General features: G+C 37.6%; 1 protein-coding gene across 7 annotated transcripts in view; it reads left to right on the forward strand.

Annotated features, from left to right (window-relative positions):
- The window catches only part of CASP8AP2 (caspase 8 associated protein 2), a 31,879-nt gene extending 13,710 nt beyond the window's left edge, over positions 1–18,169 (forward strand). For all 7 annotated transcript variants that reach the window (XM_090036668.1, XM_090036652.1, XM_090036628.1 and 4 more), the window contains 4 exons: positions 1,438–3,671; positions 7,563–10,527; positions 12,784–12,883; positions 15,971–18,169. In XM_090036668.1, the coding sequence (XP_089892794.1) occupies positions 1,438–3,671; positions 7,563–10,527; positions 12,784–12,883; positions 15,971–16,027 (5,356 nt within the window). In that variant the 3' untranslated portion in view covers positions 16,028–18,169. The remainder of the gene's footprint in view (positions 1–1,437; positions 3,672–7,562; positions 10,528–12,783; positions 12,884–15,970) is intronic.
- The last annotated feature ends 2,339 nt before the right edge of the window (positions 18,170–20,508 follow it).

Raw genomic sequence — 20,508 nt, forward strand, 5'->3', positions numbered from 1 at the left:
TTCCATATATATATAATCTAATGGCAGGGGGAGATGTTAAATTCAGGGTATGAGACACTTTCTCTTTGAGAGGAATACACTTATTTTTCTTTTGGTTTCCTACAAATTTGTTCTTGACCTGGAAATAATGTTTTAATTCAGTTTCTAGTTAGACTTTCTGAAAATGGACATCCTACCAGTAGGTCCATGTTACTGTCGGAGCCCTTTTATAGGTGCCCTTTAGAATTAGTTGCAAGAGGTTAAGAAACTTGGCTTTATTTTCAGCCATGCCGTTTTCGTGGAGTGCCACATATTGGTTGTGGTACAAAAGTATGTGTCTTTAGCTAGGTATTTTAACTGTGACCTTTTTAACAAGTGCGGTCTGCATAGGCTGTACATTTGTTTTTCTGTTGATGACTTTGCAGCCATAGCACACATGACCTAGATAAGGCTCAGTTATTGTAATTTACTACGTGGTTTTCATTACTTGCCACATGTTCCAAATATAATAGCTCAATAGTGCTCAACCTTTTTTTCTGGTGGGCTGGATTCTGATGATGGTCCTAATCTGGCATCCTAGCCAGTGCAGTTAGCACTATCTGGCCACATAGAGGGGGGCACAGGGCATCTTAGCCACAACCCAGCCCACTGTGGGTGTGGCCTGGCCCTCCAATCCAGATATGACCAGTAGTCCGGGTCTTGGGGTTTGGGAATTTTGTGTGGGGATGGCCACTACTTCCCCACTGCCAAATTTCATGCCCCATGGGCCAGATGTGATGGCTTCATTGGCTGCATTTGACCTATGGGCCAAAGATTGAACACTTCTGCAATTGCATACTTACTTGTTGCTGTAACCAAGTGTGATCATAATACACCTCTGCTATGTGCAGAATAATATATTTGCTGAGTTCTCTCTGACATTTTACTTTTAGTTGCGTATGTACATCTTAGGGCTAAATGTATTTGATACAGCCTCTCTTATCTGGCCCTGGTGCTTATAACTTTTCATTGCTTGGCAATGAAATGGTCATTTCAAATAACAAAACTGAAACTTAGAACAGATGGGAGATTTCACCACAAAATCTGTTTTTGTAGGGACAAGTCGATTGACTATGTCCTTTTCTTTTAAATTTCTAGACATTCATTTAGTAAAAAGTATATTTTTAAATATAAGTTTTAGCCAAATCATCCTTCAGACTGAGCATTCACAAAGTGCATCAAAGGTGTGAGTCGTGAATTATGAAAGATCAAGGAACTTAGGGTATTAACCTTCATTTTTTATTCTGCAAAACAAATGTTATAATACAGGAATCTTTTCCAGAAACATTAAGCTTTGTTATCCTGTAATTATTAATATTAAACAAATATTTAAGAACAAACCAGGGTTTCATTTAACTTTTTGCTTTAGTTAAATTTAAATAATATTTAAAACTAATATATCTTTCTGTTCACAAACAGGCTTTCAGAATTTCCAAATCATCGAAGTAACTACACTAGAACATACCTTCCAGGATCTACTAATGGAAGGTGCTCAGACACGTATAAATCAAAAGATTCTAATTTCAGAGCTGCTTCAGTTGATAATACAAGGTCAGATCATAAACTGAAAAATGACTGTTCTAAAGATGCACATCACAATTATTCACCTCACAATTCAGAGAATGAAAAACTATATTCAGAAAAAAGAACTACACCATATTTACTCAGATATCCTTCAGATGAACATTGCAGTGATGGTGCCCGTACGCATCCCCCAAACTCTGAACACTGTTCTGACAAGGATAGTATGTGGGGAAGAAAGGAAGTGAAAAATGGTGAACAGTATAGCAGGGGAAATGACAACAGATACAAAAGAGATGCATACCAGAACACTAGTAATGGTACAGATAGTGAACAAGGGAATGCAGAGTCTCAAAGGAAGTTGCAAATGCTTTCAGAAAAATCCGATAAAAATGAGCTGCAGCAAGAAAGTAAGAGCACAAAGCTCAAATCTAGTCCAGCCACAGAAAACCGAACAGATAGGTATACTACTTCTTGGGAGAAACAAGCCACCCCTAAGGAGAGATCTCAAACAAGAGTTGAATCTCATGGTGATATAAGAAGTGAAAGGTCCCAAAATATGAATAGAAAGGACCTTAAAACATATGATAAAGATGAAAAAAACTTTGGACAGAAAAGTAAGTCAGCTGAAAAGCAAAAAGAACCACCGAGGAAGTTTGCTCGAGGCAATAGTCCACACTCAAGGAGTGAAACTTCAAGGAGCTCGCACAAATCAAGTAAATGCCACACAGAAGACTGTAAAAGAGGAAGGGAGACAGATTGCAAAAGAGAGAGGGGAGCAAGTGATCATAATTCTCGAGAAGGAAGATCCCCACTTTCTACTTCCAGCAGCAGAGAACACAAATACTCACACTCTAAGGAAAGTAGCTGGAGACATGAATGGGAAACGCATTCAAAATCTGAGAGACATCGTACTGAAGAGAGAAGAAAAAGGGAGAAAGAAAGTCAGGAAGAAAGCAGACATTCTAGAAGTGAAAGAAAAGTAACAAAAGAGGTTTCACATGAGCCTTTAAAAGAATACAAGAAAGCTACAGATGCTACAAGACATGAGAGAAACAAATTTCCTAGACCAGAAGAAATGTCCAAAGTTGCAGATGGCTTAAAAGAGCAAATAGATGCAAGTAAAGAGAATCAGATTGAAAGAAAAAACAAAGACCTAAAGCTGAGTTTTATGGAAAAGCTCAACTTAACTCTTTCTCCTGCTAAAAAACAGTGTCTCTGTCAAACAGATGCACTTGAAACAGATTCCAAAAAGGTCAGCGATGAATGTAGTAGAGAGACACCAGTACGAGCAGAAAATCCTGTATTTGTCCAGTCTAGTAGTATTGATTCAACAGAGCAGACCAAGTCATCATTACAGGCTCCAGACAATATAGTTCTAACAAATTTGGAACCAGTGGCACCTGTTTCTGAGTTCAGAGAGAAAATTGAAATTGAGGCTTTAACAGAAACCCTGGAAGTGGCAGAATCTGAGGCTTTGGCAGAAACTCTGGAGGGGATTGAGTCTGAATTACCTGTTGGTGATACAGTGACCTTGCCTGAGTCTGGAATAAAGATGGAGGAGACGGATAAAATGGGCACAGCTCCTGATTTAGAGATCTGTGTAGATCAAAATCGACCTGAGAAAATTCCATTGGATGAGTTGGAGACCATAACCTCTGATAATATGGAGACTCTCAGTGTTGCAGATAATAGAGAAATGAAATCAGACTCATTAATGGAGGTCATGAATGTGAGTGAACATTTGTCTGGTGAAAGTTTTGTGTGTCCTGCTGAGGAAGACGGCATTTCAAAATCTGTACAGTACAAGAATGATATAAATAAATCTGAGCCATTTGACGGTGATGTTCCAGTAATTGACCAAAATATTTGTAACCTGGACCCAAATTTATCTGAAACAGATATAGGTGTAATTGCATCTTCTGTTGGTGAGGAGATGGATTCTAAAATTCAAGAAAGAGAAATCAATCCAGTTTCTGCTGAAGATGAGAGTTCAATACTGAGCATTGATCTCAATCACCTGAGGTATATTCCAAAGGCAATCAGCCCACTGAGCAGTCCTATGCGACCCTTGGCTAAAGCACTTAAGATGGAAAGTCCTTGCAAAGGACTTGTGAAAAGCTGTAATAAAGGTATTCATATCTATTTTTGTCTAAGTTTTTTGCTTGAATATCTAAAATAATGCATTAATGGAAAGTATAATTAAGCTTTTCTTAGATTTAAATCCTGAGAATATATTTCTTTTTGAGCTGTCACAGGCTTTTTCCTTTCCATCTGTCCCCTTTGCATGTGTACTTCATACTGGAGTCTTTGCAAAATGAAACACCTGTAGCCAATTAGACATTAATGCTTATGAGTCTACACTCGTGTGGAACTAGAATCTTATTTGAAAGAAACTGATACATAAAAATTGATGTTATGTTTTGGTGATCATCTTAACTTTGATTCTACAAGGTACGTGTGCAGGTTCTTCATTATATAACAAAGTGCGTGTGTGTGTTTCTTTGCATGTATTTTAATTAATATTTTTAAACAAAGATTTAAACTATTTTAAATGAAGAATGAAAGCAAATTAAATTATGGAATTCTTACTAGTAAATCTGTGACACATTTTAGATTTCTGTGGCTTTTTATGTTCCAAGATCTTATTGCTCTCTAAGTATCTGTGAAGTAGGCCTCCCAAAAGCCAAGTATGTAGGGCATAAATAGTAAGTAATACCTAGAGCTAGTTGAAAGTTTTTTTTCTATTGAACTCTTCTTCAGCAGGAAACTTGTTTTGATCAAATGAAAAGTCAGCAAAAAACAATTTGTATCGATTTTAGTTGTTTTTGCCGCTGTTATTGAAAAATGAAGTGGTTACAAACCAAAATATTTAGATCCAAACCAGAAATATTTTCAATTTCAATGCAATTCTGGTGCTTTATGCTGCCATTTCCGTATGAATCAGACTGCAGTTTGACATCATCTCATAAAACACTGTGACCATGCAGCTGCTATAATATGTTCCCCCTTCAGAAGAAGAGATTGGCCCATCATGGGAAGTGTTCAACAAGGAAGTTTTGCCTAGAGAACAGAGTAGAAGCCTGGCATGGTGGCATTTCAGAATCTGACTGTTTTGGAATTTGACTGATATATTTCTGTTTTTCATTTTTGCCTAACAACTTTTCAAAGGTAGGGACCATTTTCTGACTAGCTTCAGTAGTATCTGTTTTAAATTTGGGAAACTGGGACAAAGCACTGAAGACCAGGTTTTAAAATGTATTTAGTTGCCTAAAATATAAATAAGTGCTTAAAGGAGCTTTCACAAGTGCCTGTTTAAAATTTTAAGTGTCAAAATACATTTAAATCTATAGTCCTAAGTGATTAGTCTACAAGGAAAGTCGAAACTAGAACTTTGATCTCATGGGAGTGTATAGACATGCTGTGGGAGGCAGGGGGGTGCTTTAATTAGAACAGCTCTGAGAGCCGCTGTAATTAAAGTGCCCAGAGCATCACATGTATCAGTGTCCTTGCACTGAAAAATGGTGGTAGGGGCGCTTTAACTAAAGCTTGTTGAATGAGCTTCAGTTAAAGTGCCCCGTCACCATTTTCCAGCATGGGGACACTGATACATGTGACGCTGGAGTGCGGTAATTACCATGCTCTAGCCCACTCAGTTAATTGAGTGTGCTCAGACGTGTTGTAATTACAATGCATTGTAGCAGCCTCTCTGCACATGTGTAGGCTCTCCTAACTTGCAGAGGTGTAAGCTAGATGAAAAGGCCATTCTTTCTATTAAATAAATCAATTTGAATGTACATTTGTATACCATCTCAGTGGTGGCAGAGAACAAAAGGAGCAATGGTCTCAAGTTGCAGCATAGGAAGTTTAGATTAGATATTGGGAAAAACTTTCTCACTAGGTGGGTATTTAAAGCACTGGAGCGGATTACCCAGAGAGGTTGTGAAATCTCCATCTTTGGAGGTTTTAAAGACCTGGCTAGACAAAGCCTTGGCTAGGATGATATAGTTGGAGATGGTCCTACTTTGTGCAGGGTGTTGGATTAGATGACCTCCTGAGGTCCCTTCCAACCCTAATTTTCTATGATGCTAAGTTAATAAATATGTTTTATAAATATGAGTTAGGATTAAAGGGAAGGAGAATTTTGTTCACTAATCATAAAGCATTGGGGTACATAATTAGCTGAATAGGAGCCAGCAATGTGCCCTTGTCACCGAGAAGGCTAATGACATCCTGGGCTGCATTGGTATGAGTGTTGACAGCAGATTGAAGGAAATGATTCTTCCCCTGTATTCAGCACTGGGGAGGCCATATCTGGAGTCCCGTGTCCAGTTTTGGGCCCCCCACTACAGAAAGGAATTGGACACTTTGGAGAGAGTCCAGCAGAGAGCAGTAAAAATGGTTGGGGGGCTGGGGTACATGACTTGTAAGGAGAGGCTGAGGGCACTGAGCTCATTTAGTCTGGAGAAGAGAAGACTGAGGGGGATTTAATAGCAGCCTTGAACTCCCTGCAGGGGGGTTGCAAAGAGGATGGTGCTGGACTGTTCTCAGTTGTGGCAGACAACAGAGCAAGGAGCAATGGGCTGCTGAGGTTGGATGTTAGGAAGAACTTTCTTACAAGGAGGGTATTCAAGTGCTGGAACAGGTAACCTAGAGAGGTGGTGAAACTGAAATAAAAACTCTTTTAACACAGATATAAGGGGGAATAGGAACACAGGTACAATAACAATGTAAGGGTGTGGAAATAGTAGGTAATCCCATGTCTGAATTTCCTGGTTTATGGATTTGTTTTAACTTCAGCTTTCTGTTAGTATTCTATTGGAATGTTTAGTTTGTTCCTTGAAGAGAGAGTTCTAGCCCCATTTCATGTGTATGACAACATTTTTCATAATCACATGCTTTCTGCAAAGGTCAATGTGACCATGTCCTTATGGAACTCTGTTTCTCAGACTTGAGGACTAGTTCCATTTTTTTTTTCTTTTACAGCAATATCCAGATATGCAGAGTGTTTAACATAATTAATTAATCAAATAGTTTCTACTACTTATTGTTTTCCACATTTAGGTGCTACTATTTTTATACTGGGGTTGCTGTTGCCTCTTTTTTTTGTAACATGGCATTAAATTGAGTATAAACGGGGTAAAAATAAAGAAAGGGAAAGTCTAAAGAGGTATAGGTTCTTTTGATTTTGTTAAGAGAGATGTAACACAATTTTTAATTTAGTCTATAACAAAATCTTTTATCCCTCTCACCTCCCCTGTTCCTGTAAATCAAGCAACTAAGCTAAAGGTCTTTCAAAATTAATAGAAGTTCCATTTAAAGGTATTTATATGGAGTCCTCTTTTTTTCTTAAGCTATTAGCTCCTGAGCTACAAACTTACAACCATCTTCATGGTATGGCATGATGGAATTTAATCTCTTATTTGGTAGATTTGTGCACTTTTAAAGCCAAAAGGAAACACTAGATCACATCTGGCAGTTCTACAGTAGATAACAGAATGCAAAAGTAAATAACTGATTTATGCTGCATGTTTTGACCTTTTGGTTAAAACTCTTAAGGAAAAGAAAATGCGATTTTTATACAGCTCTGATTTAATCTATGATAGTTGTAGTTAATATAAAAAATGCAATCTTGTACAGTGTAATCATAATAAATAACTACATGGAGAAAAGTCCAAAATAATAGGAATTACTGAGTTTCATTAAGAAACAATATGGTTCTTTGCAGACCACATTTTCACTTAATGAAATCTCTGTAAGCAGTTGCTGTTAGTTTGTAAGCTTAAAGCCTAATGTCAGTTGTAATGCTTTATCTGTAAACTACTTTCTGAAGGATATTGTCTATTAACTGTCACATTTCAAGATAAACCATACTGAGCAGAGCTGATCATTCTAAACAGACTTTCTAAACTGCTACCTTCTGTTGTAAGTGAACACTTAAATAACTGAATCTTCTGCCTTTCTTCAAAATATCTGCCTTCTGTGTGTCTCTGGGTTGTTAACACACTATCTTCTCTTTATAGATTTAATTGTTGAAAATGCAGTTGTCTGTCCCTCAAAGAACCTGTCAAATGAGGTGAACAAAGAAAATCAAAAGCCAGTTTCTACATCTGATGAACACTTGGAGATGAAGTCCCAGCTGAGCACATCCTCCGATGAACTAGAAGAAGGGGAAATTGTAAGTGAGGATGAAAAACCTACACCAGCTAGAAACTGCGAAAATAGGAAGAAATCAAGAGCAAGAGCTTCTCCTGAAACACATAATTTGACCAGCAGTCCATGTAACCAAATGAATAAAACTGCATGTTGTAATGAAGATAATGGAAAATTAGTTTCTGAAAAAGACAGCTTTAAAAAAAGTAGGGAAAAATATAAAATCAGGACCAAATCCTCAAAGGAAATGAAAAAAAATAAAACCGTGAGCATTACATGCCTTGAGAAAATAGTTCAAGTTATTGCTGAACCCTCTACAGTACAAGAAATTATGCAGATGTTGCGAGCTATACGAAAACAGATAAGGAAAAATTATATGAAGTTCAAGATACATTTCCCAGTTCAGCACTTTCACAGAATTATAGAATCAGCCATTTTGAATTTTACATCATTGATAAAGTACCTGAACTTTTCCAAGATGTCAAAATTAGGCGATACTTTAAAACTGAATCTGTGTGACACTATAGAATCCAAACTTAAGCAAGTTAAAAAGAATGCAACAGTAGATCGCCTCTTTGAACAAAACCTGTCAGATATGAAAAAGCAGTTGTGGAAATTTGTGGATGAACAACTTGATTACTTATTTGAAAAGATAAGGCGGATTATAGTAAAGCTTTGTGATGCAGTAAGTGTAGGAAGTGAGAGTGATGAAGGAAAGCTTGAAATAGTAACTAAACAAAAACATAAAATATGTTATAAAGTGGATTTACAGAAGTCCAAGAAAAAGGTCCTAAAAGTCAGATCTCAAAAGCCTGAAGGCTATGTCCTTTCTAAACGAAGTTATCAATCATCTAAGTCTCACGATGACAAAAATACAGTAGATGCACCAAAAAGTGCAGTTACAAAATATTTTAATGCCATTGATAATACAAGGATCTCCCAAACCAAAGTGCAGCTTCCGAAGGAAAATGGCTTACAAGGTACTCTAACTCCATTCAAAGGCACGATATTTGAAAAGGAAGGCTTACAGATAGCCAGAGATGCTAACAAGTCTGATTTTAGTTTTGAACTTCTCACAGAACAACAGACATCTAGCCTTACGTTTAATCTGGTGAGTGATGCTCAAATGGGTGAGATATTCAAAAGTCTGTTGCAAGGCTCTGATCTTTTGGAAAAAAACATTAGCAATATTGATAGAAATCAATGGGAGCTTCGGACACCAGAGAAACGGATTCTAGAAAGTCATAAATACAGAAATAATCCTGTTCCTGTTATAGAAGAAGTGCTTCCAAAGGAGGTCTGTATGGAACCTCGACCTGTAGAAGACATTAGTTGGCCTGTGGTTTCACCTGTAAGAGTCTCATCTTTATCATCTAGACTTCATATCCCAGTTGATCCAGATATTCTGGATGAAAGCTGTATGTTTGAGGTTCCCACAAATGCAACTTCAGGCAAAGATGAGGAATGCAATTTACAAAAGAATAAGTCGGTTGTTTCCTCTATCCTCCTTGAAGATCTAGCAGTTTCTTTAACTATTCCATCACCGTTGAAATCAGATGCTCACCTTAGCTTTCTGAAACCTGAAAATGTATCCAATTCTACTCCTGAAGGAGTTCTTAGTGCACATTATAGTGAAGATGCTCTTCTTGAGGAGGAAGATGCCACTGAACAAGACATTCATTTGGCTTTAGAATCTGATAACTCAAGTAGTAGATCAAGTTGTTCTTCTTCATGGACAGGTCGGCCTGCTGCTCCTGGCTTTCACTGTCACCCCAGCCTGCCAATGCAAGCAGTAATAATGGAGAAATCCAATGATCATTTCATTGTTAAGATAAGGCGTGCGGTGCCGTCTACATCGCAAATCCTTGAACAGACTACTAGAACAGAGGAGTCTCCAGCAACCGTAACAAAGAATGGAAAGGAACTAATTGAATCTGCCAAAATGAAAATGGATCATCAGAGTATCATACGTGCAACTGTCAAGGAAACAGTAGCGCCTAGGATACGTCTGAATAACACCGATGAGCTGCATAATGTCAACATTGGACAAGAACAGAGTCCTGCTTTGCTTGAGCCTTTTAAGAAGCCACGTAATGCTACTGGAAAAGAAGAAATTCCTGACTTACTTAAATCCGTTAGTGAGCCATCAAACAAAAATAGCTGTAGAAATGAAAATGTAAGTGAAGACAGCAAGCTGCCTCAGCTTGATGAATTGAAAGTGCTTGAAAGCACAAGTGAAATAACTATTAGATCAGAAGCTGGTCTTCCCTTGGAAGGTGGTGTTGATACACATGTGTGCTTGACAGAAGATACTGGCAAAGAAAATGAATCAAATTCATGTAATCTTTCTCTGGAATCCACTTTAAATCATAAAAATCCAGAAACTCATGCAAGAAGCTCAAGTCTAGGTGATAAAGAACATTCAGAGTGCAATATTAATACATGCATAGATTTAACAGAAGACCTTTCCAGTGAGACCATAGCAAACAAGTGCAATCCTGAAATAAAATCCACTTCAGAGGTCAATGAGTTGGGATATTACACGAGCCTTAATGATAAAGCTAGCAAAAAAAGGAAGAGGGAGTCTTTAGCAGACAGTTCCAACTCAAAGAGACAAAGAAAAGAAACCGAATCTTCCAGTGAAGGAAATGATAAAAATAGTATGATCTCTGGAGAGAGAGATTTACCTCCCAAGACACCTACTAGTACAAAGAGTGAATTGCCACAGAACAAAGATCCTACGGTTTCCAATTCAGCTTCTTCCACATCATCACTTGGTCTATATGCCAAAAACATCATTAAAAAGAAGGGAGAAGTTGTGGTTTCTTGGACAAGGTAAGAAGATCAACAGGGTGGTGTATTTTTTTTTCTATAAGGAGGAAGTGTGGAAGTTTTGAAGAATGGGTTTAAAAGTCAATTTATTTAGTAGGAAACAGGAATTTCCTGTTTCTGTAGAATTAATATAGCACAGGTAGCAAGTGTAGGCTATTACTTCCTATGTTACTATAGGTTGAGGCTACATTAACCTTACTTAGGAAAAGCTCTTTAGGTTAGGAGAGTATTGTGATCTCCGAACCCTTTTAGTCCATAATCTCTTATTCTGAAATTGACAAGTAAAGATGCCAGTAGATTATTTGTTTTTGTTTTTTTTCCCCTTCTCAGATGTATGTTTAGTGGCAATTGGTCTAAATCCATAAATAATTTCATGTAATACACTGAGCAGCCATTGGAAGGTAAAGATTTTCAGTGATTTACTTGTATTAGGATCAGTCTAATAGTCTAATGGATAACGGTTCTATATCCAATAACCAATTTCCTGACTTACCTTACCTTGACATTAAGACCTATTTTTAAAAAACTATTTGGAGTTAACAGGCTCAAGAGTCAAGAATTTTTTGTGTTATTTTTTATTGGGCTAACTCCATTGTTGGGACAAGTTAGACAAGGTTTCAGGCGTCAGGGTGACCAAAGGAAGGACACTTCATGCCCCTAAATTTGTCCATTGTCTCTCCACATTATGTAGTTGGTCTGGTAAAAGATGTGTTGTGAAAAATCCTTACCTCCAAGATGCTTCTTGGACCTTCATGGCTGCAGGAACACTCCAGCCCGTGTTAATAGACTCCCTTAAACTTTTCTAAATCTGTTTTATTTCCATTTAAATTTTAAACTGGTTCTTCAGAAATCTTATCCATACACTTGCAGGAACAGGTTTTAAAAAACAAATATTGAAATAAGTATACATGTCAAAGATTTAAGAACTTCTCATTTACAAAATATAGTCTAATTCAGAAGCCTGAACCTTTTTCCCCTTTTGAACTAACTCATAAGAGTATGAAATGTTTCTTTGGCTATCTTGTTAATCGTATGAATCCGTTTTGCAAAATGTGAGCTCTTGTGTACTTTCTGAATAATTAAAAACTGGACAGTTATTTTGGTATTTGTAGTATTGTATTCAAGGGCTTCCCAAACAATCGACTTTTCAGAACTACTTTGAAAAAATGGGAAATCCATCTTGTGTTTCAAAAAAGCCAGAGGGAAGAGGTGATATTGATTGCAGTGGCATGAATGATTATATGGCATGAATGATTATATAGCTTATCATTTGAACACTTATTTGCTGATGAGAGTCCTAGGTTTCAATTCTTGCTTCAGTGGTTAAACAGTTACCTTTTTAAAACAGTAAAATGGTTATTGGGAGTAGTAACTAGTACATAGGTCTCAGCTTCCCCAGGTGATTGCTGTAATTGCTACAGTATGGAATTATGCTTGCTGTTATGCACATGTTCATAATCATTCACACAAATTCTCTGTATACGTGTTTCCATTCTGGTGAATTTTTAATTATTTTGTACTAAGTGGAAATACTTCAGTGGAAGATTGAACTGCTTCAACCCAAAACTTGTAGTATGACATTAAGGATATTCTCATGGGCAGCAGAAGATAATGTGTTTGATCCTTCTAAGATATAGCAGGAAATAGTACCTAGGTCTCCTATACTTGGATAAAGGCAGGGTGGGGTTGGGAACTGAGGAGTAGGCTGTTCAGTCCAATCTGAGACCTGCTCAAAGGATACCTACCAGATTAAGGCTTAAAGGCAAGATTAGTGAAGAAGTGAGCTTCCTGATGGGACTAACGTGAGCTGAGTGCGGAGCTTCTTAGCACTGTTAAAACAGGTATTTCTGAATATGTTGAAAAGATGACCTTTAAGTATCTGAGCAACTTTACTAGCAAAAAACTGATGTGTTTAGGAATTTGTCACCTCCAGGATTAGGCAGCAACTGGGCAAGAGAGTTTTGAAGATTATGATTTTTTTTTTTAATTTGGGCACCTACATCTCAACTGTCACCCACTTTCAGACGGAAGTCTTTATAAGGATCTGTCCCTTAGTTTTGAGGTGGCTTAACTTCAATGTATTATCCTATTATCCCATTAAAGGCAGAGAGTGAGAGCTGGTTACTTGGTACATGCCTGCCATAGCATCACTGCCTTGCCTCAGTAAAAGGGAGAGCCACTGTTGTGAGCTGTCTTTGGAAATAATGTGACTTTTTATGCAGGTGTTGGAAGTCATTTTATCTCATTTTTTAATTGCAGAAATGATGACCGAGAAATTCTACTGGAGTGTCAGAAAAAAGGACCATCAGGAAGAACATTTGCTTCCATAGCTGCTAGGTTGAACAAAAGCCCCAATCAGGTATGTAACTAATTTTTATTCTTCTTCTATGAGAAACCATATATGTCTCTGTTTCTAGTTGCCCAGGAGTACTGACATAAGCACTAAATGTCAGGGGTGTGAGTTCCTGCTAATGAGGAATTATTTTTGTCACATGCATTTTGATGGGGTTTGGAAGAGGAATCTCTCAACCCCTGCTTCTGGTGCTGAGTCAGCAGTAAGAGAAAACAGGGCAACTTGAGGCTATAACAGGAAAGTTTTACATCTTTTTTGTCAGGTTAAAAATGTACGTAATCGTAAAGAGTAAAAAGGTGATTTCAAAGTTTAACTGAAAAATATTTTTCATGAACAGTTTTTTTTCTTCTGTTCTCTGAAATTCTTGGAGTAAAGCTGATTTGAAAGGTCATGTTTTAAGTACTGCACTTCTAGGAATATATGTATACATTTTTTTTCCTCTCAGATGCAGGCTGGACTGAGACAGAATGCCCATTCCTCTCCATAACAAGTCTGCCTGCCTTTAGAACATTGTAGCCAGTTGTACAGAATCCACATTCAGGTTACCTTCACCACAGGCATCTTCTAGAGTTAAAAATTGTCAGTGCCATGACACTTACACAACTTCTTAAGCTTCCTGGGGAGTAAGCAATATTAAGGTATGGACAAACAAGTAAACAGATTGCAGCACATTAAAATTAATAGGGCTTACCAGAGGTCTCTTGCTTTGAAGGAAGGGCTTGTGTGCCTGCACTTTTATCATTGAAGTCCTAGTGATATAATTGTAGTCTAAACCTACCTCCTGTCCCACAAGTGAGACATGGGGTATCAAAACAAAAAAAAATGGGTGCAGCACAGTTCTCCAGTCCCATCCTATGGATTTGATTGTTGTCTGGACAGGTCAAAGCCATGGTTCCATCTTTTCCCTTCTCTTGACCTCAACTCTGATTTTCTTCTATGAGTGAGCCACTTTGTAGTGGCGCTTGTACTCAATTTTGGCAGGAGCTTGCACAGGCTGTTTCCTAAGTAAGTGGGGCATGATCTCCACTTAATTGATCACAAGCTAGTCCTGCATTTGTAAAGGTTTTAATGTTGGGGGTACATATAGAAGATAGAGTAGCTGTTTTGTCCCTTTATTTTTTCTCAAGATTGCTATCACTCTTGACTTTAGCAAGTTGTCTTTCATCACAGCTTTTTATGTAATAGCATATATATCTAGCATCTCTAGGATTTCCTCCTGGTCCTGGTATTTGAGCTACCCAGGTCTTTTTCTTTTAATTTCACATACAGACAGTGTTATAATATTACACAAACACATAGTCCCTCGATAATAGGGTCTCTCAAAAAACCCAACTCAACACAAAGCCTTTTTTTTTAAATGGGAAATACTGCATCATCAAGGAATTTATCATGATTATTGACACAAAGTTCTACTAAGTTTATAGGCTATGTCAGTAGGATGTGATCTTGTCTGGGGTGCTCCCATACAACCAGAAAACAAATAATGTATAAGGTTCAGATATATTGAAGGACAGGCCCAGAATAAAATGAAAAATGGGATCTAGTAGTGCAGTACTGTACATGATTTCCAACGTGTCAATATAGTATAGACTGAATTAAGTCTGTATAACTTCCCATTATGAACTATGGGTTTAAAGACTGGCAGTCAGATTCCAGTGTGCCCCTATTAGGTGCCTAAGTGAACATAAATGCCCAAGTGTGACCTCATTCTGTCCTGCTTGACTCCTTGAAAAACTTGTAACTCAAAAGGTGGGTGGGGTCCTCTTCCTCCTAGCTACTCTACTAAGATAACAGAAGGTTATCATAAAAGATGTATTAATGGATTCTAAAGGACTTGGGATAGAAGAGGATTTTGCTAGCAAACCTAATAGGTGGAGTAGGATTTGGCCCTGGGTCTTAACCGGCATTCAGTGTTTGGAGATTAGGCTTTGTGGTATCATTTTTCTCCACCTTTACCTCTTCAACACATGCACATGCATTTTTGGCTTCTATTATTTGCACTTCTAAATTATCTGTCAATATTGCTCCAAAATTACATATATATGTGTGTGTGTGTGTGTGTATATATATATATATATATATATATATAAAACCCTTTAAATGTCTTAAAAGAACTTGGAAACTGATCCAACAAAGCATTATTCCTATGAATGATCAGTGGATCCACTCATTTACCAGAGTGAGGACTTCCTGAAGACACAACTCTCTTCTACAGAGGATTCCATTTCTGTGGAATGACTGGATTAGCTAAAACCTGAATCGCCAGATGTTCTAAGAGGTGGAGAGTGAGTGTAGCCCCTGGCAGACTTCACATTTAAGATGTGATTAACTGGTTAATTACATCTTAAGTATCAACCCAGCCATACACTGATGCAGTTAATGGCACAATAAAACCATTACTGTGGTTATAAATAGAGCATGGAATAAGCCATGAAATAACAAATGACTTTGCCTTACCATTGCACCTTAAATTGAACATCTGTCAGTAGTTTAGTAAAACACATCATACTTTCTATTGGAGAAATGAGTTTAAATTTTCATAGAATCATAGAAGTCGGGTCGGAAGGGACCTTGTAGATCTTCAAGTCCGACCCCCTGCCTGGGCAGGAGAAAAAACTGGGCTCAAATGATCCCAGCTAGGTAGGCGTCAAGCCTCCTCTTAAAGACCCCTAGGGTAGGAGCCAGCACCACTTCCCTTGGAAGTTGGTTCCAGATCCTAGCCACCCTAACTGAAGTAGTTCTTATGGATGTCTAATCTAAACCTAGTCTCCAACAACTTGTGGCCATTATTCCTTGTTATGCTAGGGGGCGCTAGGGGAAACAAGGTCTTTCCCAAACCCTTCTGGTCCCCCCCTAGTGAGTCTTGGAGTGTGATTTCCATTGACTTTTCTTTGGGATTCTGCTCCTAAATCTCATAAACCCTTTTGAAACCACCTATAAAATCTTGCAAAAGCAAATGGCAGCTGGGAAGAGGTGAGAGTATCAAAACCCATGAAAGTCCAGTTAATGTTCTAGTACTGTAGGATTAATCTGAGCTGTTACATATTGAAATCCAGAACATTACTAATGTGATCTTTTTCCCTTCCTCCTTAGGTTTCTGAAAGATTCAAGCAGTTAATGAAGCTGTTCAAAAAGTCAAAATACAAGTAATTAATAAGGAAGCTGCTCTTGTCGTACAGGGTTTAGTTGTCATCAGCAATGATGAACTGCACAAGTACACACAGATTGTGGTACCACTGGAGGTATCCAAGTCAGAATACAGAGTTCATTAAACTGTTAACTGTTTGTGTAAACTATCTTTTTTACATACTGTTGAAATGTTTTATTATATCTCAATAAGCAATAGTTTCCATTCTTTTAGTTTCTCAATAGATGGGGGGGGAACTAAAACAAACTAAGGTGGTTGAAGAAGAAAACACATGTACAAATGTAGCAGCATCAGTTTAAGATGATGGAGATTCCTGTCATTGAAACTTGTTACATAACCACGAAAACTTGTGCGGTCAAATGAAAGTAATGATACTGGTTACACCTGGTAAAATTTTCTGTATGACAGCATGGAACATGGTTTTTAAAAACCTGAAGGACTGCTTGGAGCCTACTTTTCAAGAAATCTGCCCTCAGCTAGCAAATGACAAATGTGCCAAGTTGCATCTGTTTGAAGCATCAAAATACTGTCAAATGTTTGTTAGGACATTGTGCTTTTCCCTTTAAAATAATGCAGTTTTATCATAGCAATATTGCTAAATATAGTTTCTCAAATACCTGGATTTCACATTAAGGGACATACTTTCTAATTAACTTCTGAAAAATGCTTATTAACATAGTCCCTTCCTCACACTTTTTGGATCAAATTCAGTGTGTATTACTTAATGACTTAAGTGGTTTAGAAACGGAGTTATGCAATTACCTATAAAGTGTGATTTCATATTTACTGACTAGGGGGAAGCCCATTCCCCAAACAGCAATTAAAAAGCAAACCCATTTAAAATATTTTGACAGCACTGGGTCCATTTTTCAAAGTTACTTCTTAGCATAAAATGTCTAATTGCATGTGTTGTCATCCTTAAAATCTCAACATTTCAGTTTTATTGGTTTATGATATTTACAGTTTACTTTAGCTTCTATCTTCCCCCTACACCCCCTCAAAAATAATCAGTGAAAACTTATTAAGCTACCAGTACATCTTTCTTTTCCTCTGCCATCAAATCCATATGGACAGGAGGTAATGTACTGGAGGTGAAAGTCTGCTGGACTGTTTAAATTATTCCTTGATAGGCCTTTTTTTTAATTAAGCCTTCAGGTGTTACCTGTGGAGTCATGAGTGCTGTATTGACAGAAAGCATGTAATCTATGTTTTAGATGACAGTTGTGACAAAGTTATAAGGAATTATTTAAACATAGGTTGTGATGTCTCCTTCAGTCTTACTCGCTTCTAAAATTGTATCGCTTTTGATTTATCAGATTTTTGTCTTTGAGGCATGCAAGCAATACCTAATGACGTTTTAATAGGAGATGGCCCCTGTTATGCCCTAAAAACTATTTGTGGCAATTGTTTAACCTGTTGGAGATTAAACAGATTAACAACTCTGTGGACATATACAAATTGCAGAGTTTCGTTTGCTTGCTCGAAGTTTGTCAGGGCACTTTTCTTTTTAAAATGCACCCTTACAGAACAAAAGGCACTAACAAAAAGTTAATGTATTTCAATGTTCCCTCCTTCCTTTTGCCAAAGCAGGCAAGATTTTGTTGTTTAATAAACCCTTTTTCTCTCTACTCAGCTTTTCCTCTGCTTTAAGGGGAAAAAAGATGACTGTTTCAGTTCTGACTTGGATTCCTTTTTTGTAAATTGTGAAACACTTTTAAAATGTTATGCCTATTGTAAGTACGTGTACAGGTTCCTTTGTGTAAAATATTGTGCGTGTGTGTGTGTGTAAAGAGAGAGTGAGTTTGTTTAGCCAAAGATAATTTTTAAATATGATAAACTCCAAGTTTATTTTCTATAAAACAGTTTGCTGACTGTAAGAGTAATGCAAAAAATAAAACCTTGTAAAGTTCACATACTTATGTTCTTTTTGATCAAATGTTGGCTTGGAGTGTTTTGTACTATTGTTTGTAAGTTATTTCTTCATTAAGACTTTTGATACATATATGCAACAAGTACTGTATGTAAATCTACAGTCTTATTTGTGAAACCTCAGGTAAATGAAAGGAATTTGTCTGAATAACTGTTGGTCAATGGTTTGGCAAATGCAACTGCTATGCAGCAGTATTAAAGCAACTTCTGTTATAAATAAGGAGGCTGGAAGTTCTGTCCTTTTCTTCAGGAGGAATGGTAAGCATGGAAATGCTTAGCGAACACACTGATGCAAAAGCAACTTGAATTATGTTTTGCTTATTTCAAACTGGCCTCAGAGCACCATGTCCTGTTTTAGGCCCCACGCTTTATTAGAGTTGGACAAATTGGAGCACATCAAAAATGATCGGTGGCCTGGAAGACACAAAGTACAAGGAAAGGATGGAAGAAATGCAGTTTATGTAGTCTAGAAAAGAGAAGACTGATGACTGCCTTCAAATACAAAAGTTATAAGGAAGGTGGTGATCTGTTGTCCTCCATGCCACAGAGCACAGGACTAGAAAGAATAGGCTTGAATTGCAACACAGAAGATTCATGTAGGCTTGATGGTCCACTCCAGCCAGATGCCTCCCTGCTATGCAGGGTCACCCGTTCTCCCAAGCTGCCCATCCATATTGTCCTTTGGCCCTGTGGACCACTCTTCCTCCAGGGGTGGGAACAAGTGCAGAAAGTAGAAGCTGGAGGAAGGAAGGGGAGTCCAGACATTCAGCAGCAGTAGCAGCCAGGGGAAAGTGATTCCTGGATTGAGAGCCTGGAGACTACAAATTAGGTTTGTTGTTTTGTGATGTTTGGTTTTTTTTTGGGGGGGGGGCGGGGGTTGAGGGGAGGGTATAACCCTCTGGCCAGTTGCACAGCCCTGATTTAGACAGCTCCTTTCCCAAGGATGGTAAAATAAGAAAATCACCTCAAAAGAGTATACAGTTTCTATCCTTGCTTAATCTGTTAAAGTTCCTAAATACCTGGCTGGGATGTTTAGAGAGGCATGGTCCTGGTTTGAGCCGGGGGTGGACTACATGCTGCTGGGCCCATCCCAGTCTCACTTTTCTATGATTCTAAATAATAAATCTCTTAAACTTTTGTGATTTACAGAAGGACTGGATCACAAATGTTGCCCCACTACAAACAAATTCAAGTATGTCTTTAAAAGTCTGAGAATTAAGTATTTTCTCTTGGAGTGCTGTTAAACCAGAAAGAATATGGCTGGTTTAACCCCGCTGAGATTTCTCATCCGACTTGTGATTTATGAAATAAATTCTTCTGGAAGACCACCTCGGTCTCACAGCAAAACTTTGGGTTTTCTAGGTTTCGGCTCCAATAAAGCTAGCTGACAATATTTCTGAGAAATCTGCCAAATACTAGTTTTGAATTTCAAGATCTGTGGAGAAGTTAGTCATGCATAGGGTTGTGATGACCTGGTGATTAGTAATAATTTAATCTGTGATCTTCCTGTATTCTTTGATGAACATAATTGGCAAAAGGGTAGAAACTTGAAGGATACTTTTTGCAGCCTGTGCTACTGATAGAACAATTGTCTATCATTGTTGCTTCACTATTTGAAAGTTAGGACGACTTGCACTTTTCACAAGTCATGATCCTTAACTGCCAAACAAACAACCTGTAGACATTTGCATCAAATTTTTCTGGATAACAATCAGTTGAAAAACACCTGGAAAGACTTGTCAGTACCCTGTCTAAAAAAGCTAGAGCTTACTTAAATTATCAGTGCACCTAGGATTTAATTAAGAGAATGCTTAGCTTTCCTAGGAAAAATATTAAATTAGGCAGTAGGTGGCAGGTAATCCAACAGATGAAATCTTCACCTATCTGAGGATGGCTGGCACAGTTTCTTGTCTAAACAGTGAAGAATAAATTAATTACCATACAACACCAAAATCAATTGTCTCACGAGCTGTAAGTAGTGAGGCTTGAGGACTTCAGACCATACAAAATCTCAGCAGAAAGCAAATCAAATCTTGCCAATGGATGACAACAGCAGGAGAATAAAATTCATAAACTACAATACTGATGTAGTTAATCTGCTTGATAGTCTTTGTTGTTGTTTTTAACTGACAATGTTCAGGTGAAAGGACTATAGATTTCAAAGTACAGGCAGTCCTTAGACTTACGATACAATTAGTTCCTGAAAACTACATCTTAAGTTGGAATGTAACTCGGAACCAATTTTCTTATAAGAAACAATGTTTTAAATAGGGGATTGGTTCCTGAACCAAGGCCCAATAGCCTATTTTCACCAAAAATACCCCAGAATTTTGTATTCAATCAATTATAGATGAGTAATATTGTATTTATATTGTAAACAGTAATCATATTGATTTGGAAAGACTTCTTTGAGGAGACTTTGCTGGATGTTTTGAAAGGCTCTTGATTGGATTTTTTGAAGGGTTCTTGGCTAGAGTCTTCTCAGGAGTCTTCCCTGCAGGTTTTTCTGGAGTCTTGTCTGCTTTCTTAAAGAAAGTGTCCAAGGAAGTTTGGA

The sequence above is a fragment of the Crocodylus siamensis genome, chromosome 1, assembly GCF_052110815.1.
Source record: "Crocodylus siamensis isolate JL-2025a chromosome 1, ASM5211081v1, whole genome shotgun sequence".
Taxonomy (NCBI): domain Eukaryota; kingdom Metazoa; phylum Chordata; order Crocodylia; family Crocodylidae; genus Crocodylus; species Crocodylus siamensis.